Below are 21,744 nucleotides of genomic sequence, written 5' to 3'. Positions count from 1 at the left end.
AACACATGGAGAGCGTTTAGAAGAAACTTCATATTTGAGGATGACTGGATGATAAAGGATGCAAGAAATGATTTGCCCTCCTTTCATGCAGATCCTCTGCATCTCAAGCTTGGTAGGCATGCATGTTTCTGCACACATACACACACACACACACATATTAGAGTATTATATAGGGATGCCATCCTTTACCTTCCAATATAGTCCCACAGATTTTGTTTTGAAAGTAGTGAAGTGAAAGGACAGATGTGTCAGTAAAGTGTATAGGCACCTCTGCATTCACCTGATAAGATTTTATACAGTGTTCTCTCTGTGTTTGTCTCTTTTTCATCTGTCAAATGTCAGAAGCTATGCAACTTCCCCAAATAGCTCACAGAACGCTACAGAAAGTCAACAGGCTCTTGGAAATTTCAAACAAAACATCCCAAAGAGCTTGATGTTTTTTGTTCCAAAGTCGGCATCCAGGTTTATTTCTGCATATCGGTTTATGCTTTGATGCCGCTGAGAGAGAGAGAGGAAGTTAAAAAGTGGAGAGGAAGCGCAGGGAGGCCAGGAGGCAGTGTTTACAAGTGTTTGCAGTATTTGATGCAGCGCTTTCCGGATGCTTCTCATGCCAAGGTTATTCAGCAAAAAGCTGGACATGGAAGGTTTTGGTGAACCCAGCCATGAAAGGGCCAAGTTGCACAATCAACTTTTCTAAGGTCTCCCTTGAGCTCCAGGAAAACCGCTGCAGGATGCTTTCATTGTTGCATTTTGTCTTACAGTGCAACTGGTTGTTTACCGAACTGTTGTGGAGCTGCTTGAAAATTTCACATCCTTTGGATTTTAAATGGCATTGGCACCGAAGGATTTACCCTTCATCAGGACAGAGAAGGGTGGCATCCAGATCTCCACCACAATCATCCTTTTGGAGATGCAGCTGAAATCCAGCCACTAACATCCAAAGGCACTCTGCATGCTCCAGGATATATAAATTATTATTATTATTATTAGAGAGGCATTGAGGATGCATGGATCAAAAGGTCATTACACTTCTGAGAGAACAGGGAACATGCATGCCGGTTCTGAGCATGGGTTCTAGAGCAGTGGTGGCCTGTGGGTTCTAGAGCAAGGGGGCAAGTGAATCTCTCTGGGTTTCAGTCTGGCATTCAAATGAACCATCTAAGGTGGCAAACCTATTGGGAGGGATCAGGTCGAAACACCTTGGGCAACTTTTTATTCCACCCCCTCGAAAAACCACTTTTGCCTAAGCACCTTGGGACGCTCCCGGGGGGAAGTCATAATGTCTGGACTTTAAAAGAAGCGTCCATGGTGCTGGGCCTTCTCCCCGAATAGGTGCAGCTCTTTTAAAGTTCCCACTCAAACCCAGAGGAAACTCACTATTAGTCTCCAGTTGCCCAGGAACTTTCAAATGTAAGGCTGCTGATCCAAATATGCACTGATGCAAGTAAAGCATGAATAGACATTGGTGAGGGATATGGACACCTCCATTATAAAGTTTTAGGGTACAGTTCTAGTAGAGAGTCACAAAGTCCCTCAAAACTACAAATCTCTGGATTTTACAAGACCAAGGCATGGTAGTTAAAGTGGTGCCAAAGTGCTATAAATGTGCCATGTGGATACACCCAAGCGCATGTCCCTCATCAAACTGCAAATGTCAGGCTGTCATAGGATGAGTTAAAGTGGTCTGAAAGCGGTATCAAAACTAGGTCGAGCTGACAGTCTGGATGCATGCACACCAAACCCAGCAGAGTTCAGAAGCATTCCTTTAAGGTTACAACACTCAGGGGATTATGGAGATTGTTGTCTGATGTCCTTCCAATCCCACAATGGCCAAGCTGTACCTTGGCTCAGCCTTAAATCAAAAGGAATATTAGTTGAGAAGATGAAGACTTGCAAAGGCGGCTACGAAAGATTGAGATAAGATCCTCACATGGACAAACACGTCATTTAAATATCAAAGTCAGGATCATCCATGCTTTCGTATTTCGTGTTCTGGATGTTCTTTGTGCGATTGTGAAAGCGGGCCAGTGAAGAAAGCTGTCAGGAAGACATCAACTCACTTGAAATGTGGTGCTGGGTAAGAGTCCTATGGATACCATTGGCAGCCAAAAAGAGAAATAACTCTGTCTCAGAGCAAAGCCTGAACTATCCCTAGAAGCCAACGTAACTAGACTGAGGCCATCTTACTTTGGACACATCATGACTGACTCAAAAAAGGAAGCCATGGCTGCTCTGCAAGTTTGCAAGACCTGAGCAGGGTTCATGGAAATCTCTTGCTTGGCATCATCAGAACTGGAACTGGATGGCAAAGAAAAACAACATCCCTCCAAAGGCACACTGTCCATGAACCTGGGACGTTTAAACCTGGAATCAAGAGTCAAGGTTCAATACACACTGCATGGGATCATGGCTTCCCTCACAGACCAGTGGGAGAAAGGCAATGCTTCTGATAGGAGTTCAATAGTCATTAACACACTGTACAGTCTCCCTTAAAAGTCTCTTGGATTTGTGCTCCTGGATGAGACAAAGTCTATCTGCAGACCTTGCCCACCGCCTCGGAAAATTACTCTTGCATAATTCGCTGGAACCGCTCCCTCTGCACCTTTGAGCAATGGGAACACATTGCATTTTCCTGCTCCAAGTCAGCCTTTCACCTAAAAACAAGACTCCAGAGCCTTACACTGAGGGCTATGAGATTTCTGGAGCATCACCACTGGCTTTTCCTAATGCAAGAGGTGAGGAGGGTTAAAGTCCCCCTATCCATGCCATGGTCCCAGTCAGGACTAAGGGCCTACGTCTATCTCCTAGGCCCAACTAGCGGACACCCATGGAGTCACAGAAGCATAGCATTTGAAAGGGCATCGTGGGCCATCCAATCCAGAACCCACTTAAGCAACTGCTGAAGGTCAAGGTGAGGTGGCCTATGGTCTAGAGGTGGCCTATGGTTGCCATAAGTCCGAAATGTCTCGAAGGCACCCCAAACTAATCATGATTTAATCCTCTCCCATCCCACTTTTTCAGCTGCTTTTAAAGTGCCCCGTTTTCTCTCTTCTCCTCCCATTTTCCCTTTTCATCATCATCAAGTTCAAGTTGCTGCAAACTGAGCTCAAAATGAGCTCACCAGTAGTTTGCACTGAATTAATTCAGCAAGGGAAGAAGAGCCAGGCCATCCCCAGCAACCCAGGTCCCTTGAATCAGCCAACAATCCCGCTCCTGCTCTTTCTGCCTTTCCCTTGCTGCCTTTTCCTTTCCTCTGGCATTTCCTCCCATCTTCTTCCAGAGGGCAGAGGCACCTCCGCCTACGGACAGCTATCAGAGCTTAAATCAAACCTTCCAAAAACCGGTATGGCAGCTTCTCCCCTGTGGCACGAACAATGCCGCCATGGCAAAGAACCTCGCTCTTTCCCTCTCTCTCTCTGCATTTTCAGGGCACAATCTCTGCACCCTCCCAGAGGAAAACCAGGACAAGCAACATCAGACTGTGGTCAAGATGGCAAAAGCTGTTCTGTGAAGCTCTGAGGCTGAGAGAGTGTGTGACTCGCCCACGGTCACCCAGCGAGTTTCCAGGGCTGAGCTGAGATTCAAACCTTGGTCTCCAGAGTTACAGCATATCCCTGGTTTAGAAATGGAGGGAGGGAAAAATAAAGGAATGAAAGGAAACCATAAAGGAAGGAAGGAAGGAAGGAAGGAAGGAAGGAAGGAAGGAAGGAAGGAAGGAAGGAAGGAAGGAAGGAAGGCGGCAAGTAGCTTTCTTCAGGGCTTAAGAACATCCTTTTTCTAGACTACCACTCCCATACTGTCTGGGGGATTCTGGGATTTGTAGTCCAAGAGCAGAGCATTCCCAAGCCCCAGTCCTTCATTTTCTGCAATGGTGAGAATCATCAGGCCTTCTAGTTGTTGTTGGACTGTAGCTCTCATTGTCCCTCATCACTGGCTTATGCTGGCCAGGGGTAATGGGAGATGCAGTCCCCCAACAGAAACACCCGGAAGGCCGCTTGTAGCAGAGCCTCTCACTCCTCTTCTTTCTGCAGTTTGTAGAGACACACACAGCTTGAAAAATCATACAGCAACAAGAGAGATTCACTTCTCCTCCCTTCCTTTTTATCGCTGTGAACCAAACCGCTCACAGGCCCCTTCTGGAGGGAAAAGAACACCTTGTGCTTGCCAAGAGAGGATAAGGCTTCAACAGCACCCAAATGTTTCACATCTCCCCATGCGCCGACCCCCCCAAAAATAGGTGAGCCAGATAGGTGAAAGGTGGGAGCCACAAAACCCAAGCTTAGATAGGAGATCCAGATCCTTCTCTCCTGCCCCAAATCCAACGGAGAGAAACTCTGTGCAGAAAATTCACCGCAAACCGAAACAGAGGAATGAGATTCTGGGGAAGCAGCGGAGGAAGAATATTCTCAATTCTTCATTTCCTGGTTGAAAAACAGGAAGAAGAAGAAAAAGGAGAACAGAGGCCTTTTGTGCAGTATTCTTTCAGCATCTGACCGTCCCAAAATGTCCTGGAACTTTATTCTGTTGGTGTTTTTTTCCTGCACCAAAAGGATGTCTCTTCTGCAGACAACTATGTTTTCCATACAGAAAATACAATGGCAATGCTTTCTGTGCAGAAAATAAATTTTGGTGCAGGGGGGGGGGGGAAAAGAACAAACTCATGTTATTTCTGCACCGAGTCATTTCCCCGGAACAGTTTGAGATGTTTGACCATTGGGAGAATATTGAGAAAATATTCCTTTGCTCCTGCAGTGCTGCAAAAATGACAAAATGCTTGTATTGCAGCTCCCAGCATCCCTTGCCAGGACTAGAGGCTGCTGGGAGGTGCAGTCCAACACCTTCAGGGGTGCCTCACCGTTCCCATCCTGAAACGTCACACATGGCCAAAGGCACAAGTGACATCTGTCCCTTTCCCTCATTGAAACCAAAAGCTTATAAGGAACATTGTTTTAGGTCTATTATTACTCTGTGGCACTGTTTTGCCATAAGTGCCCTAGAAATGGTGCTATATAAATAAAGCAATAGCAGCCTATGAAATGCATGGCGTTGGCGGGCGACTGGAAGAGAGATAAATAACTATCTGTAGAAAGCTGGCCTCCTAAAAATCCCTATTGTGAGATTGTCTGAATTAATCCCTGGAGATGCAAACACTGGCTCTTTGGACACCTTTAGATGGCTGAGCCAAACCCATGAAATCCTGACTTAGATGCAAAACTGACACCAACCATTTGATATTGCAGCACCGCACCGAGATTGCAGCAATCGCTCTCGCTCTCCTTCCCAGATTCCACCTTTGGCTTCCCATCTTCTCCAGCAGAAAGAGCAAAACATGTTGGGGTCTGGATGGGGAAAAGACCCCAACATTTGATTCACCCCTGAGCAAAACAAGGAGCCAGGCCTGACTTCCTGTAGCTTTTGGAAAGACGGCTTCACAATGAGTGTCACACAACTGTCACAGTGTGTCACAATTTGTGTTGTACGCGAATGGGTGTTGCAATTTTTTCCTGGTCTCCCTTCGGACTCATGGCAGGTTGATTCCCTTAGGCAAGAAGTCACACTCTCTCATCCTCAGGGAAGGCCATGGCAAACTCCATCTGAACAAATATGACCAAGAAAACCCCATGATAGATAGACTGACTTTAGGGTCACCATAAGTCAGAAACAGCTTGAAGGCACACAATCCTAGAACAGGAAGAGACCGCAAGGGCCATTGAGGCACCTTGGGCAAGTCACATTCTCTCAGCCTCAAGGGATGGCCATGGCAAACCCCATCTGAACAAATAGGGCCAAGAAAACTCTATGATCTTTGGAATAGCGGTATATAAATAAAACAAATTATTATTATTATTATTATGTTGACATAAGTCAGAAACAGCTTGAAGGTGCACAGTTCTAGAATTGGAAGAGACCTCAAGGGCCATCAAGTCACACTCTCTCAGCCTCAGAGGAAGGCCATGGCCAAGCTCCTCTGTGCCAAGCCAAGCCTATAATAAGTTCCCACCTTAGGGCCCCCATAAAGGCACACAGCAACAAGGCAAAAAGCTGGGAAGTGGAGCTGGGTGCGAATTCGACCTACATCCAGAGGAAGGGGGCAAAAAGAAGAAGAAGGTCATGGATGCCTCCATTCCTTGGACCAAGGCCCCCTCTCCTATTTCCCTCCAGAATCCCTCCCTTCCCATGCAAGTGCAAATGGCCCCTGGTGTTACCCCCGTTTGGTCCGGGGGCGTCCACACTGCACCCACCTCCTGCCTCCTTTGGAGCTACCGATGGCTCTTGCTCCACATCCCACGATCCAGCATCCAGATCCAGCCCCAAAAGGAGAGCCTGGTGGGTGAGCCAACCTCTGCCAAGATGCAAGCAAAAGCCACCTCTCTTCCACTCCTTTTTAAATCCGGATTGCAAAAATGATGTTAAGAAAAGAAGAGACTCCCCCAGTCAGATCTCCTGACCAGGCCTGCTCCTCCTCCTCCTCCTCCTCCTCCCGGGATCCTGGAGCCTTTCCTCCTCCTCTTTCCACCTGAAACGATCCTCCCTCTTTTGCAAAAAAAGGAGAGAAAGACATGCAAGAAATATTCCAGATGCAGAAAGATGCTGAGGATGAAGGAGGCAGGAGAGGCGCAATACCAGCGGCGGCCTGCAGAGGGAGCGCGCTCGCTTGCTTGCTGGCAGCCAAGCCGCAAGGGCCGCAAAGCACGACGGGAAATGTAGTCTTTTTCCTTCTCCACGTGGAATTGCACAGAGAAAGCCTCTTTCTTTCCACTTTTGTGAGAGGTTTTTAGTTTTATTTGCATTATTATTTTTTTGGGGGGGGGAGGGGGTTGCAAACTTTTCAGTCTTCCCAGTGCCCACCTCAAGGAGACCTTTTTAGACCCTTAGGTCTCCTTTTGCAAAAACAATAAAACTAAAATAAAATGTTGCATTTGAGAATTACAGTTTACATATGTATCCAATGGAAAGCAAGGAAAGTTGCAAATCGAGGGAAAGAGTTGTTTCTTTGTTGCATGCTTCCATTTCCCTTTTCTTTCCAAAAGAGATATAAATAAAGAGAAGAGGAAATGCAAACAAAGGTTGCAAAAAATAATAATAATTAAATGCAATTCAAACATTGCATTGGAAATAAAATAAAATGGCAATTGATTTTTCTAGGATGGAAAGGATTAAAAAGGAAGAGGAAAAAAGGGATTTGGAAGGATTTGCCAAAATAGGAAAGCAACTGGTGGAAGGAAAGAAAGGAGGTGAGAAGAAGAGAAGAAGGGAAGGAGCAGCCCTGGTTTGGCAGATGGCTCTGTGGCGCAATGGATAGCGCATTGGACTTCTAGAGTCAATGGCAAGGGAAGTCATTCAAAGGTTGTGGGTTCGAGTCCCACCAGAGTCGCATTTTGTTGCACTTCTTCTGCCTTTGCTTAATAAAAAGGAGAGCATTACGCATTTAAAAGGCGGAAGGAAGAAAAAACATGGCAAGCAATGGCTGGCTTTGCAACAGAAAAAGAAAGAATAAATCAAGGAAAAAGTTCAGGGAAGTTTTTTGTTTTTTCTTTTGCAAAATGCACGAGTTTTTCCCCTCCTTTTTTTCCTCTTCAGGGTTTCTCTTCAGGGTCCCTTTTCACTTTTCTCTCCATGGCTTTACTTACTTTTCACTTTTCTATCCATTCCATGACTACATTTTCACTTTTTCTGTCCATTGCTTTATTTGATTTCATTGCTTTACTTGATTTTCACTTTTCCATCCATTGCGATACTAAGATCTCAGTTTTCTATTTATTGCTTTCCTTAATTTTCTGTCCATTGCTTTACTCAGATTCAACGCTTCGTTTAATTTTCACTTTTGTATTTGTTGCTTTCCTTATTTTTTCACTTTTCTATCCATTACTTTACTTAATTTACACTTTTTTTCTATTCATTGGTTTGCTTCAGAGTTCCTTTTCCTTTCCTTTTCAGACTACTAATTAATTAATTAATTAATTAATTTTTACCCCGCCTTTCTTCCAAAGTGGGACCCAACCCAAGGCATATAAAACACATTAAAACACATATAAAACACATTAAAACATCCATTTCCAAAGTCAGCAACTCCATATATATATATATATATGGCTTTGGAAATGTGGACCTTTTTAAAATGTACAAATATGTGTCTTGAACTGTCCATATTGATATGTGTGTGTTTTAACTGAAGATGTTTTATTTTAACCGATGTTGTGTATTTGTGGGTCTCTTGTTGATCAGAAAAAATAAACTTTTTAAAGTTAGAAATAAATAAACCCCATCCAAGGCGTTTATAAGGAAGGAAAATGGATTTATAGCCCGTTCGGTCATGCTTATTTATCAATAATAATAATAATAATTCAGGGTTTAATGCATTTTTATTGTACTTTGTCATTTTATCTTTGTTGTAATTCCACCTCGATCCGCAGGGATAAATAAATAAACCATATTATTATTATTATTATTATTATTATTATTATTATTGATAATAATAAAAAGAAGCATCATCAGCATCATCATAATATGAAACGCTTGCATTTCCAAATGTTTATTAATAATAAATAATAATAAAGGTTTACTTACAGGCCGCCCATTTGCCTTGCAAATGTTTGCAAATCACTGCTTAGTCTGCAGCCCTTCAAGTGAGCTTTAATAATAATAATGATAAGGATAATAATGCTCACTCCAAGGGCTGCAAACTAAACAAACATTTGCAAACATTATTACTATAAGTATTAAGGATGGATGTTTAGTGTAGGCGGGATGTCTCTCGTCTGTCTGTCTTTATCATTTATATTTTGGAAATGGGATGCAACACATTAATATGGTATGTCAGTAAATATATATTAAAATATTATTATTATTAAGGATGAATAAGCATGCCAGTCTCTATTTATTAATTAACGAGTTAATTTAATGCTCTTTGAGTTGTTTGGAAACTCAGTCACGCCGCGACAGATCTTCGCCGCTTGCGTATTAAGTTTATTTTTATTGTTACTATTTCTCGGCAAGAGTAACGATCGGAGACGGTTTGGAAATCTCTTTTGGTTAAATGCTCCATTTTCCTCTGAGCCGGCTCTTCTTACAACTAGGATTAGTTCTGTTTGCTGAGAGAAAGAGAGAAGCGGACACTTTAATTAACAGAGGCTTTGCTTTATCTCATCGAGGGCCATTCCCTTGTTTACCAACATTATAATTTCACTATTTGACAATATCCTTCCAGGATTCGTCGTAATGCTCTTCGGCGTCTTGTTCCAAATAAAGATAAGGCGCATTGCATGCCGGCATTGAAAGATGCATTGGCAATTCATGGAAAGCCTAGATAATGCTGGACTTCAAGGCCTATCATCCCCAACTCTGATGGTGGGAGTTGGAGTCTGGAAATATTTGGAGGGACACAGGCTTTTTATTCCTGAATTTACTTCAAAATTTAGCCAAAATCAGCCCGTTTTTAGCTGCCATGTACCAGGACGGGACACTTTTTATTAGTTCCTCACAACCACAATTTCTTGCAATATATAAAATAATAATAATAATAATAATAATAATAATAATAATAATATTTACTTATTTGTATCCCGCTCTTTTCCCAGAACTGGAACAAAGAGGGGCTTCAACAAAGTACAATACGGTTAAAAACATAGAAAAGCGGTGCATTAAAAAGGAATTAAACCTATCCCAGGGTTTTCTTGGCAAGATGTGTTATTTGGGTTTGCCATGGCCTTCCTCTGAAGCTGAGAGAGTGTGACTTTTTGCCCAAGATAATTCAGTGGGTTTCATGGCTGAGCGGGGATTCAAACCCTGGTCTCCAGAGTCCTACTTTCGCACTCAAACCACTGTGCAACAACAACAACAACAACAACAACTAGGAGCAAGGGGAGTTCTTGGTGGCTGCTCCCAAGGTTTGCAGCTTCCTTCCTTGCAAGGCCAGATCGGCTCCTTCTTTGCGCTTTTTTCCGCCGGCGAACGAAATCCAGGAAATGTTTTGCTCAACTCCCTCCAAAGTTCAAAACAACCAGGGAAGAATAGGCACACTTTTGTAAGTTGAGAAAACAGATTGATGTCAAGAGGCATCTCCCATTGTGTCTGTTCCTCTTTGTGGTTTTGTCAAAAGAGTTGTGAGCCAGGAGGGAACTTAGCCTCTGCTTCATTTAGCAAAGCGTGGCTTCTAACCCAGTTTAGCAAGGTGGGTGTTAGGAGCAAATGGATCCAGTAAGGATGAGGATGATGGAGAAACTGGCCCATTATGGCAAGTGATGGAAAAACTGGCCCAATGGAGAAAGTGGCCAATGTGGCAAGTGATTTACAACTTGGTAAATGGAAGAAGCCAACTGGTAGCCCTGTTAATTCTGCCGAGCCATAAGCTTCGGAGACATACTTTTTGGAAATCCCCGCAGGCCGATTTTCAAATTGCTTTGCAAATATACCGAGAGTATCGTTTTACACGTATGCAGTTTTGTTTTGATTCTATATATCATTTCACAACGTGTGTTTTACATCCATTTTAATATGAAGGAGAGGTACAGACGAGACTTTTGCATTTCTTCTGCCTGTGACTTGCTTATAATTATTAATGCCTATGCATTGTCCTGCCTCCTTTCCTCTTAACATCCTCTGAAGATGACCCTACGAATAGTTCTTGGTCACAACGTCTTGGGCTACTTTGTGGAATAAAATCCCTTTTATAAACCATCTCTCTCTCTTTTCTTTTACATCCGATTCATAAAGCACCTCGTTTGTTCTGCTTTTAAAAAAAGATCTATGCTATTTCTGCTGCAGCAAAACCAAGATGGCTTCCACTTTTTAAAAACAGATTTCTTGCGCCATGAACTTTTCAAAAACAGATTTGTGGAGATAACTAGCTTTTTAATGGATTAAAATTCACTTCGCTAGATCTCTAGGTTGCGTTATCTGTGGCTGGAGACCAAAAGTTAGGGAAATAATTCAGAATAAAGGGCCAAAGTATCCTCTGTAATCTTGTTTATCTAAAACTTGACATCAACAAAGTGGCTACTGCCCAAGAGGCAGTGATATTGCAATGAACCCCATTTGGCAATTTTAATTAAATCCTGTAAGAGGAACAGGAAACCAGTTGGACCAGTATTTATGGACTGGTTTTACTGCAAAGGGTTGCATGCGGCTGAACCTGCTTTTCCGGATTGGGTGGCACACAACTGTCAAATATCATGGCCTGGATTTAATGAGATAAAGGGAAAATGCACATGGATCTTGCACCCTCCCAAAGACTAGACTAGACCCAAAACACCCCCCAAAATGAAACTGACTTTTGGTAATATAAAGCAGTTTGGTTGGCAGCGCTGGGATCCGAAAAACCCGGTCGCTGGGAGTGTGCTTGAAATTTGGAGGTGTAGGGTTCTGAGTTCGAGTTGCCAGAAACCCAAAGTTGAGATGTTTAAAGTAAAGATGTGTCAGGCGAGTAATCTCTGAGGTAACTTGTCAAAAGTAATTGGTAGGAGATTATTTGAGTACTTGATCATGCTAGAGAGTGAAATTAACATTAGTCCCTGAGGTAAATTGCTGAGGTAATTGTAGGGGAACTAGAAAAGACAGGAGAAAAAGCGTTTCAATCTGTTACAAATATCAAAACAAAAGCACACTTAAGACGAGAATAGTGTGGGGATTTGGATAAAATCAAGTGAGACGTTAAATTGGCTAGACTTAAAAAGGAAGAAAAAGAATTTGAAATGGGGGAAAAATGAGATTAAGACAAGCTGAATTTGAAAATGAAGTGGTGTGTGTGGAGGGGATGCGTTAGGAGTATTAAGACAAACTGGTTTTTATTTTACTGTGAGCTTTCATGGATATAAATCCACTTTTTCAGATTAAGTACAGTTTTTTGTGGGTTTTCGGGGTTATACGCCCATGTTCTAGAAGAGTTTATTCCTGATGGTTTGCCGGCATCATTCTCTGAAGATGCCAGCCACAGATGCTGGCGAAACATCAGGAATAAACTCTTCTAGAACATGGTCACATAGCCCAGAAAACCCATTAAAAACTATGGAGGCTGGCCACAAAACCCTTCGACTTCACTAAGTACTGAGTATTATTAAGGACTCAGATATCAGGCGTATTGATACAGCTCTGGGAGTGACTTTTGGCTGGCAGCATTTTGGAGTGCTTTTTGGAGAACCAGCCAGAGTTTACATTAGGCAAATATAATGACATAATAAGATTCCCTTGATGGCAGAAAACCAATTTTCAATTTGCTGCTCACATATCATGGTTGCTACAGAATTTCTCTCACTGTCCAGAACTGGTCAGCAACGAGACTGCGGAGGCTCCTTGCCTTCGACCATTGCCTAAACCCAACAGAACCATGTCTCAGTATTGTCCAAAAGCAGTATTCATTTTATTGGTCGGAGGGTTTAGGGTTTAACGTATTGCCTCGATCCGTAAGAAGAAGTGGAAAATATAAACCATATCATTATTATTATTATTATTATTATTATTATTATTATTATTATTATTATATCCAGGTTTCCGAATACAGTATAGCTGTGGAGGTGAATTCCTCCTTTTGTCCTATATATCCAAGACTGACACAGAGAAGATCCAATGCAAGGACTGAATGAGAGACATCCTGGAAGAACAGAGAGCGCCAAATATAAATTTCCTATTTAAACATTTTAACTTTGCATTGTTTTTAAATTGTATTGTTTTAAATCTGTCACTATTATTGGGAGACAGGCAGGATACCCGCTTCTTCCTGTCTCAATTATTTTTAATTAATAGGTTTTAACTATTTATTTTATATTCTACTATTGTTATATTAGAGATTATGTTATATATGTAAGGAGGGAGGGGAGGGGGATTTATTTATACTGTATGAATTTATTAGAGTTGTATTGTGTTTTATTTGTGTATTGGGTTTATTATTGTGTTGTATATTATTGTGATTGTAAGCTGCCTCGATCATATGGGAAGAGGCAGGATATAAATAAAATTTATTATTATTATTATTATTATTATTGGAAATAAAATAAATACATAAAAATAGGGCCATCACAAGAGGAAAAAAGGCCACAGGTGAAAAGAAGGAGCATCAGATTGAGATGCTATTTCTAATTTATGCAAAGCTAGGAAGTAATTATAATTTATTTTATTTATTTCATTTATATCCCGCCTTTCTCCCCAGAGGACCCAAGGCAGCTCACAGATCAAACCTTTAAAATTGTCATAAAATTCAATCAAAATATATGTATATATACAATCACATAAAATATACACACACTCCATATAACCTGCATTTTAAGAGTTTTAAGTCTTCTCTTCTGCAGCTCTGAGTTTTGGTATTGTCTTGGCTGTTTTTGCCTGCCGCCTTTTTCATGCCTAACCATTGGTATGATTGTGGTCTATCACCAATCCCGAGAGTCATTGAATTTGTTAAACTATGGACTGCGTATCCAGCTGTTCACTCTAAAGGACTATGCAGTTAGGATTCCCAATAAATTCATTTCTGTCTTTCCCTATTCAACATGTTCATTTCCTGCTCTTTAGCTAAAAAGTGTCTTGGAGGCACAGCACACAAGGAAGAAGAGATGGGGAGAGAGGAGGAAAATGTCCCTTTAAGGTTTTTGGGGACCAGCTGGATGTGTTGTTGTTCACATTTTAATATGACTTCATATTCTTTACACTTGCTGTCGTCGTATGGAGTAAGAGACGTTAAGCACTCCTGAAGAGTTAGTAAATCTTTTGGCTGGACAAACCATCGATGCCCCGCTGCTGATCCGACACAAGACCAGTTTAATTTCCCAACGTTCATTCCTCCTTTCGTTGGCACCAGATCTGTTTGATAAAGATCTTCTCCTTGTTCTCAGCAAAAAGCTTAGACTCGAACCACTGGGGGCGGCAGGATGCCGATTTCGTTGCGAAGGGATTCCACGGTTTGCTCCCAGCGCTCTTCGTAATAAACATTCAAGAAGCAGTTGGCGCTGTTTCCACTCCTAAGGGCCCACGGGATCAGCTCAGAGGTCAAGATGCGGAGCTTCCTGGATGGATAGATGGATGAAGGAAGGAAGAGCGTCAGAGAAACTAAAGGGTTATACAGTGGGCCCTTGGTATTGGCTAGAGTTTGGTTCCAGGAACCCCCAAGGATACCAAAATCCATGGATACTCAAGTCCCATTAAATACAATGGATACCAAAATGGTGTCCTGATATAAAATGGCAAAATCAAGGTTGGCTTCTAAGAATTTATATATTTTTGGAATATTTCCAAACAGTGGATGCTTGAACCCGTGGATAAAGAGAGCCAACTGTACTTCTCATTCAACCACTAGTTTCTTCTCTTTTGGTTCAGCTTTGGCCTTTTTCACTCACTGTTCCAGATCCTTGGAACTACCTCCCTAAACATCTGTAGATTGAGATTTAGAAACAATGAGAAAAGGAGCAATTTAATAAGTTACTGAAGAGTTCATTGGACGGAGGAAATTGTTTCTGGGAAATACAATTCATTTCTTTCAGGCCAAGGCACCACTCTCTCTATCTACTGGGCTATTGCCACCCTTGGTTTGGAGAAACATACCGGGCGTTTAGACGGACGGGGCCAAACACTGCTCCCAGAATGCACATGGGCAGGCCTGTCTGGATTGCCTCAAACCACTTTACCGTGACCTCCCCTAGGAAGAAGCAACAAGAGATGTGAGACAATCATATCTCTTTCTCATAAGATGGGGAAAGAGCCTGGTTAACCTTGTTTTCCGTCCTTATTATTTACTGTTATCATCATCATCATTATATAGATTTATATTCTGCCTTTCCCCTCAATATTGGGACTCAAGGCAGCTTGCAAATTATTAAAACCAGTACACATTAAATACGTACAAAAACAGTAGTATATATGTGCCCCCCAGCCTTCGGGGAGTTTTAGTTTTGAAAGCAAAGAGACGGGAGAAAAAGGAATTTCTGATGGAAGACACAAGCAAGAAACTTGCTGATCTTCTTCAGAAGGGAGGTTTTGGGGGGGAGGAGAGGTAGGGAAAGCTTGTCTCTGTCCCAGGAGTGGGAAGTGAATCTGTGTGGAGGGTCAGGTGTCTCAGCCTCTAAAAATAACCGCCAGAGCACCCTGCGCTTTCTGTCAGGCTTTTGCCACAGCACAGAAGTGCAGACACAAGGCAATGCGAGGAGTGACTCACTCCTCCCTCTCCACATTGCAAACCTAGAAGGCTTTCAGGGCTCAGGCTGGATTGCCCAACACCCGGCGCATCCTCCACACGCCCCGTTTCCCAACCGTATGGTAAAACCAGGACCTCCTCTGCCTCCGGCTCCAAAGCTCATGACACTGCTTGGGTCCTGAAAGTAGGTGAAAAGGGACTCGGCCTCCTGTTTTAACCTCGATGCAAAGGTCCCATCAGTGCCGGTTGCACAAGGTTGCACACAGTAAACCGGAAAGTCCTGAAAGTGGAGCAACGGCTGTGGAAAGTTGTGTGACTGTCTACACCGGGTCTGTTTATAGCCCTCGGTTCTTTCAGACTCTTTAGATTGCCCTTTTTTTCTGGCCAAAAAGAAGGCGCGAATGGCTTCTCCTGGAAGTCTGGGGGGGGGGTCCTGCACTCTTTAAATAGCTTGCACTGCTTGCTCTCTCCAAAGTTTAACATTTCCAAAGCAACTGCTTTTGCAAAAGTCCAGAGGTAGGCAGGATAGTTATGAGAAAACTCACCAAGCATATTGGTGGGCATGCCGAGGAGGGTATGCATCAGGTCATGGACCTCTCGGTACCTCTGGATAACGTAAGCCAGTTCTCCGTCGTCAACAAACCTGGCAGGCATCCTTGTGTCTGGAGAAACCCTCTGCCAACCAGAAGGAAAAGGGAGGCTTGTATATATTTGCTATCTACAACAGGGGTGTGCAAAGTCTGGCCTGCGGGCAGGAAGCGGATGTCCCCCAGAAGCATTTTTGTGGCCCCCAGGCCCTTGCATTTTATTTTTATTAACTTTTTTTGCATCAAAATGCTTTCCAGGGGGTTTGAAGGTATTTTTGTCATGTTTCAGGGCCCCTTCCTCTCCAGGCCATTTTAAACCCAGATGAAGCCTTTTTCAAAGAATGGAATTCAACTGGAAGTTACTGCCACTCATTTCCTTTTCTTAATAAAGGTCTCTCTGGCCTAAAATGACTCAGGGGAACCTAAAACATGGGCAAAATGTCCCCATGCTCCCATCCAGAGGGTGGTGGGAGGCATTTTGTTTTCAGTCTTTGGTGGTGGAGGTGGTGAGATGGGAGGTACAGTCCCCCAAGATCATTGGGAAGACTAAGGTGCCCCCCGAAGCCTCCCAGAGATCCTCAGAAGAGGTTTGCCTTTGTCTTCCTCTGGGGCTGAGAATCTGTGTGGGTTGACATGGCCAAGTATGGGTTTGTACCTTGGTCTCCAGAGTCCTATTCCAATGCCCAAACCACTACACCCATCATTATACCTCCAATACAGTTTTGCTAAACCAATTCATATCAATTCACCCCCAGTTTTGGAGACCATAGGAAGATAGGGTTGGCTTTACGAATATATTACTTGCATTGAAATGCTTTAAAATCTTGGCTCCCCACCTCCTGCTCTTTCTAAGCCATTTTCCAAGATTCCTCCCTGCCTTGCTGCCTTCTAGAGCACTAGAAGCATGAAGAGAAGATGGAGATTCTTAATCAATACATTCATTAGTCAGGGAAATCTTCTCCGGAAGCTTGTACGTACCGCGTGCTGTACTCACATTATCATCCAAAAAGCGGACATATTCCCGTCCAAAGGTCCCATCCGGAAGCGCCCGAAGGCCTGTGATATCCAGCGTGGAGAGACGAATCCGAGGCCGCTCTCTACAAGGGAAATGGAAGCCATGTACATTTCTATTTTCTTTGTTGCCCCCAAACTAGCACCATTCTGTACATATTGAGCAAGGCCAGACCTTATTGGATTTTTGAGGGTTTTTATTTTTGCCACCTACAGATTTATTTGCACCCCAAATACAGAATTTGACTACGCCATACAGTACAATCCTATATGTGTTCTAAGGTCTTTAAAATTCCAGCCTCAAATCTTCCCAAATGTAAAGAGGTGGTGAAAAAGTCTGTTAAGCAGCAACCTATCCAGATAGGTGACCTTGATCTTGAATAGATGCCTTGTCTCCAAACTGTGTAAGATGATCCGGTCCTGGCTAGAGGCTAAGAAAAACTTGTTCACTCACTGTAGGATCCGGTATCCCTCTGGGTCGTTCTTCATCCGCTCTCTGAGGTTCCTCAGAGCCAAGAAACCAGTAGTCTCTCCAAGGACAGCTATCATATCTGAAAATGAGAAAAGGAGATAGTAAGCTAGTCTTTTCAATACTTCTCCTTAAATTGAACATCCCAGGATTCCCGAAGGCTGAACCACAGTAGTGAAAGCGGATTGAAAGTGCTATAAATGCATAGTGTGAAAGAGTCCCTGGTCCACGTTTGCTCATGCTTTCTCCAGACGGGCAAGAGACAGCTTGTGCAACGGAGCAGTGGGCCACACATGGGGCCATACCTTTGCTCCACAAAAATTGCAATTGCAACAGCAGCAGCAATTCAGAAACAAAAATAAAATGGAAAACACCCACCCATACGGTGCAAAAGTAAAGCCCAGCTTATTTGGCCTTGCACCATTCTTTTTGAACCACCCTGCATTTTAATATAGAGATGCTCCGGGGATCACCCGCTGTGGATGGTCAGTTACACAACTAGGTTCACAACCAGACTGCCCCACATGGAAAGACCCAGCTCACCATGTCGATAAGGATCGTAGAGAGCCATGAAAGCAGAGCCGGCCGCCAGCAGGACTTTCTGCAAAGGGCTGGTGGGGATGTGGCCGGGATACAGCGGGTAATAGGTTTCCTCTTCCATGGGATTGTTGGCATCGGACTGCTGGCTGGTATGGCAAAGCTGGCATCTCGCCCCTGTCCCTGTGGAAAGAAAATCCCAATCAGAGTATAGGAAGGGAGATGACTGGCAAATATGATCAAGCAGTGCGTTCAAATGGGGCTGAAATCAATGGGATTCCAACAAGCTATGAAATCATTAAGTAGCCTGTTATTATCTGCAATTCAGGGATTGCCAAACTTTGGTCCTCCAGATGTTTTGGACTTCAGCTCCCAGAATTCCTGATTACTGGCCCAATGGCGGGGGCTTCTGGGAGTTGAAGTCCAAAACTCCTGGAGGACCAACGTTTGGAAAACATTGTTTTAGAACAGTGGTTCCCAAACTTTGGTCCTCCAGATTTTGGGACTTCAGCTCCCAGAATCCCTAGCTGTTGGCCCAACTGGCTGGGGCTTCTGGGAGGTGAAGTCCAAAAACCTGGAGGACCAGTTTGGGAAGCATTATTTTAGAGAAGACTGAAATGTAGGGCATGTCCGGGGAAAGGAGGACGTCTGGCCTGGTGCCACAGCAAAGTACAAATCCCAGGATCCCATGGCAGTTAAAGCAGGATAATAATAATAATAATAATAATAATAATAATAAATTTATACTGTATACCGCCTTTCCAAAAAGATGCATCAAACGGCATTACTGCTGCAGTGTGGCCAAGGGGGGTTCAACAGGAGACACAGACATGCCAAGACTTGCCTAAAATCCCAAAGGGATGGCGGGTTCTTCTTGGGGTTTTGAGCCCCAGCAGCAGAGTTTGCGCCCTCCTAAGAAGCAGCAAAGGCCACATCGTCTGCAGCAGCCTCAGGGCAGAGAGGACCCGGAGGAATGCTAACACGCGTGGAAGCCCTGCTGCACGTGAGAAAGGGGCCAAACAAAGGCCAGCGCATTTCCTGGTCGCAGGTCCATTGGTCCTGGCTGCAAAGGTGGGGGGGGGACAGCCCTTAGTTTTGAGCCTCCCCTGAATGGAGGCGGGGAAAAGCCCTAGGAAGGCTGGGAGAGCAGCAGAGTTTGATGGGGCTGGATTGCCATCTGCTGGTAGTAAGGAGCCTCCTCCAAAGCAATGGAAGGAAGGGAGGAAGGAAGAGGGAGGAAGGAAGGAAGGAAGGAAGGGGAAAAGAAAGGGAGGGAGTGGAAAAGGAGGAAGGCCAGAAGTGGGGATGGCATAGCAATCGTCCACTTCAATTCTGGAGGAGCGAAGGAAGGTTCCGCCGCGGGGCTTGTTTCCGGGGGGAGGGTATTCGGCGCCGGACCCAAATGGCGGCGCCCAGGGAGCGGAGCCGTAAGGAGGGTGCACCCATCGGGAAGCACGGCAAGGGGAGGGAGCTTCGCCATGAGGCCGGCCAGGGCTCGCTTGCAGGGGCTCTTCGCCGTCTATAAGGCCCCCGGAGTGGCCTGGAAGGCCGCCAGGGACGCCGTGGAGACCCAGCTGCTCAAAGGTCGGCGCCTGGGGGCCTTGCCTGCCTCGGTGCCCCAGAAATAGCCTTCCCCCCCCACAACCCCCGCCTCACTCCCGTGGCCCAGCAGCCTCGCCCTTCTCCCGTCTCTTCGCCTAATGCCTTTCCCTTAGGGCTCTGCTGGGAACCAGGGGCTTGTGAGCACCAACTGCCTTCTTTCTGGTTGAGGTTGTTGATGTTGTTGTGTGCCTTCACACAACACTCTTTAAAGGGCGTACTGAAACAACTGGCAGCACTTACCTGTAGGGGAAGGGAACCATACTTGCCCATAGGGGAACATTGGGCAACTATTCCCCAATGATCTCTGTGGGCAAGTACTGATGTTAGTTTTAGTCTGTCCCCAACTTTAATTCCCTGCCTCAGGAGGAAGGTTTACTGGTTGGGTTATGTCTAATAACTAGAAAGCAGAACTAAGTTTCTCTGTTGTGTTATTCGATTCTAAAAACTAGAAATTAGAAGTGTACAGATTTCAACAAAATTAATCAGAGTTGGTTATAATTTTTTGGGGGGGAGGAAATTAGTAATGAGATGTTTATTTCTTCCCTGTGTTTAGACCTGAACGCATTGGAGCGGCCTCCACCTCGACAGCATGTCCGTTTCCTGCCTAGCACCACGGATGGAAAGGATGGAAAGGAACTGACCATGACGGTTTCACAAGTCCCTGTGTTAGCTGACCATCCATTAGGTAAGAAGCGAGGAGAAAAGTGGTTGTGGAGAGGATGAGGAGCCAAATATACTTTCAAGCAAGGGCAAGGAATGTGTTGGACTGCAACTCCCCTCATCCCATTGGCTATGCTATCTGGGGCTGATGGGAGTTCTGCCTGTGGCACCATTAAGGAAGCAATGCCCAGGAACACCTCTCCTTCATTAACTGAGAAAAACAACTGTATTGGTTTTTTCCCTTCTATTCAGTTTCTGGACTGGTATTCACCCACCTGAAAATTGGAGCAGGTCATGTCCTGGACCAAAAGTCTTCTGGTGTACTTGGTAGGTGAAAGTTGTGAATTTGTATTCAATTGCCTTCAGTCAAAATGACAGAATAAGTCTACTGGTTTTGGCAACAGTTTGGCATCAATATTTGCTTATTAAGCACTGGGCCTGTTGGTTTTATGTCTTGGTGGATGCTCCCAGGCTCCTTTCCAAAAGAGGCTGACCTGTTGTCCTGCCTATTCAGACAACCTGTCAGGAACCAAACTTTTTAATTGGGTGGGTGCTGTATTTTTTTTAAAGGAAAAGATATAGAAGAAAGGTGAATCTAGTCCTCCTCCTGCCTCCCTCACAAGAGAGGGCTTTCTTGGTGGTTGCTCCAAGAAACTCTGGAACCTCCTTCCAAAGGAAGCTAGAAAGACCCAACTCCAGCTGCCCATCGGTTGACAGCTCTCTTGTCCCCAACCCCACCTTTGTATCTTTCAGTGCTTGGAGCGGGTCGCGGTAACAAGCTGCTCACTGACTTGTACAACGCTCATCTCAGCCGGGTAGGGTATCATTCGTCTGTCTTCATTATTCAACGATATAAGTGTTAGTCTCCAAGTTCCTTTGTATTTCCTCATCATTTTTAGCAATGATTTTGTGGCTGTGTCTTAAACATTCGGTTCATCATTCTAAGAGAAAAAAGTCTATAATCCATTTCCCCCAATTTTTCTAGAAAAAAAGACTTTGAAAAAGCAGCCCTCTACCGATTTTGCATTTTTCCCTTGTGTCTTCACATCTCTAATGGGGAGTCCAGCTGGGTTTTCTAAGCTTTTCCAAGTTAAATGCACCACACTGTATTCCTTCTTCTTTCCAAAGACCTATACGGTTCGTGGCCTGTTTGGCAAAGCCACTGACGACTTCTCAGATGAAGGCAAACTGATTGAGAAGACAACATTTGGTAAGTGGAACTTGCTAGCACTTTCTCTTCTTGGCTATGACTTTGAGGTCCGCCCTCACCTAGCTGAAATCTGTTTACCGGATCACATTTATGGGCCACACAACTCCTACCCCGTCTTGAATTCACTTGGCCCATATGATCCCTGGTACAGTAGGTGCTCAATCTTTGGTCCTGCCACAGTTTGGGTTTGGATGTGACCTGTCATATGTCCCTGCCAGAGAGACAACTGGTGAGGAATTGTGGGAGCTGGAGTCAAAACCATGGAGGACCAATATTTGAGAACCAATGTTTGCCTCCACCTGCCAAGTAGCCTACTGCTTCTGAACATGAAGACAAGTTTGTGGACAATGATGGATTTATCCTGTATCACAGCAATCCCTTGCAAATATAAGATCCTTCTGAAGTCAAAATGGTACTGTCCATGGACAAGATGGAAGATATGCCTGAAGTCCAGGCTGGATCAGCTAGTACATATTCTTTCTTCAATACTGTTTCTCCTCCTCGTCTGCAGATCACATCAGCAGGGAGCAGCTGGAACGGATTCTTTCTG

General features: G+C 44.2%; 3 protein-coding genes and 1 non-coding gene across 4 annotated transcripts in view; 2 read left to right on the top strand and 2 right to left on the bottom strand.

Moving 5' to 3' along the window:
- SLC27A4 (solute carrier family 27 member 4) overlaps positions 1-6,456 on the bottom strand; it is a 22,648-nt gene extending 16,192 nt beyond the window's left edge. Inside the window, exon 1 of the mRNA XM_042478834.1 lies at positions 6,243-6,456. The gene's annotated coding sequence lies outside the window, so the exon portion shown is untranslated. The remainder of the gene's footprint in view (positions 1-6,242) is intronic.
- An 825-nt stretch (positions 6,457-7,281) lies between these two features.
- Positions 7,282-7,375, top strand: TRNAR-UCU. The gene is made up of 2 exons: positions 7,282-7,318; positions 7,340-7,375. It is a non-coding gene; the product is annotated as a tRNA-Arg (tRNA).
- A 5,574-nt stretch (positions 7,376-12,949) lies between these two features.
- COQ4 (coenzyme Q4) lies at positions 12,950-18,965 on the bottom strand. Its single transcript, XM_042478844.1, has 7 exons — positions 18,567-18,965; positions 17,729-17,905; positions 17,171-17,267; positions 16,700-16,802; positions 15,664-15,793; positions 14,530-14,623; positions 12,950-13,994 (listed from the first exon to the last, which is right to left on the bottom strand). Exons 1-7 carry the CDS (start codon positions 18,655-18,657, stop codon positions 13,832-13,834), a joined length of 855 nt encoding a protein of 284 aa, XP_042334778.1. The 5' UTR covers positions 18,658-18,965; the 3' UTR covers positions 12,950-13,831.
- A 28-nt stretch (positions 18,966-18,993) lies between these two features.
- Positions 18,994-21,744, top strand: part of TRUB2 (TruB pseudouridine synthase family member 2) — a 6,146-nt gene continuing 3,395 nt past the window's right edge. Inside the window, 6 exon segments of the mRNA XM_042478839.1 lie at positions 18,994-19,306; positions 19,878-20,009; positions 20,237-20,311; positions 20,738-20,799; positions 21,113-21,194; positions 21,706-21,744. The exon segment at positions 21,706-21,744 is cut by the window's right edge and continues 8 nt beyond it. Coding sequence (XP_042334773.1) covers positions 19,201-19,306; positions 19,878-20,009; positions 20,237-20,311; positions 20,738-20,799; positions 21,113-21,194; positions 21,706-21,744 — 496 coding nt within the window. The 5' untranslated portion in view covers positions 18,994-19,200.

Source organism: Sceloporus undulatus, chromosome 7 (assembly GCF_019175285.1).
Source record: "Sceloporus undulatus isolate JIND9_A2432 ecotype Alabama chromosome 7, SceUnd_v1.1, whole genome shotgun sequence".
Lineage (NCBI taxonomy): Eukaryota > Metazoa > Chordata > Lepidosauria > Squamata > Phrynosomatidae > Sceloporus > Sceloporus undulatus.
Note: the sequence above shows the minus strand (reverse complement) of the source record. Positions and strands in the feature narration are given on the sequence as shown.

Excerpts from the sequence above, each read along its gene's own strand:
- COQ4 (XM_042478844.1), bottom strand. The coding sequence starts at position 18,657 with ATGTGGCCTTTGCTGCTTCTTAGGAGGGCGCAAACTCTGCTGCTGGGG. Across the intron at positions 14,624-15,663 it reads CATGCCCACCAATATGCTTG|GGGAGGTCACGGTAAAGTGG; the intron begins GTGAGTTTTCTC and ends GCTTCTTCCTAG. Across the intron at positions 13,995-14,529 it reads CCCGTCCGTCTAAACGCCCG|GAAGCTCCGCATCTTGACCT; the intron begins GTATGTTTCTCC and ends CTATCCATCCAG.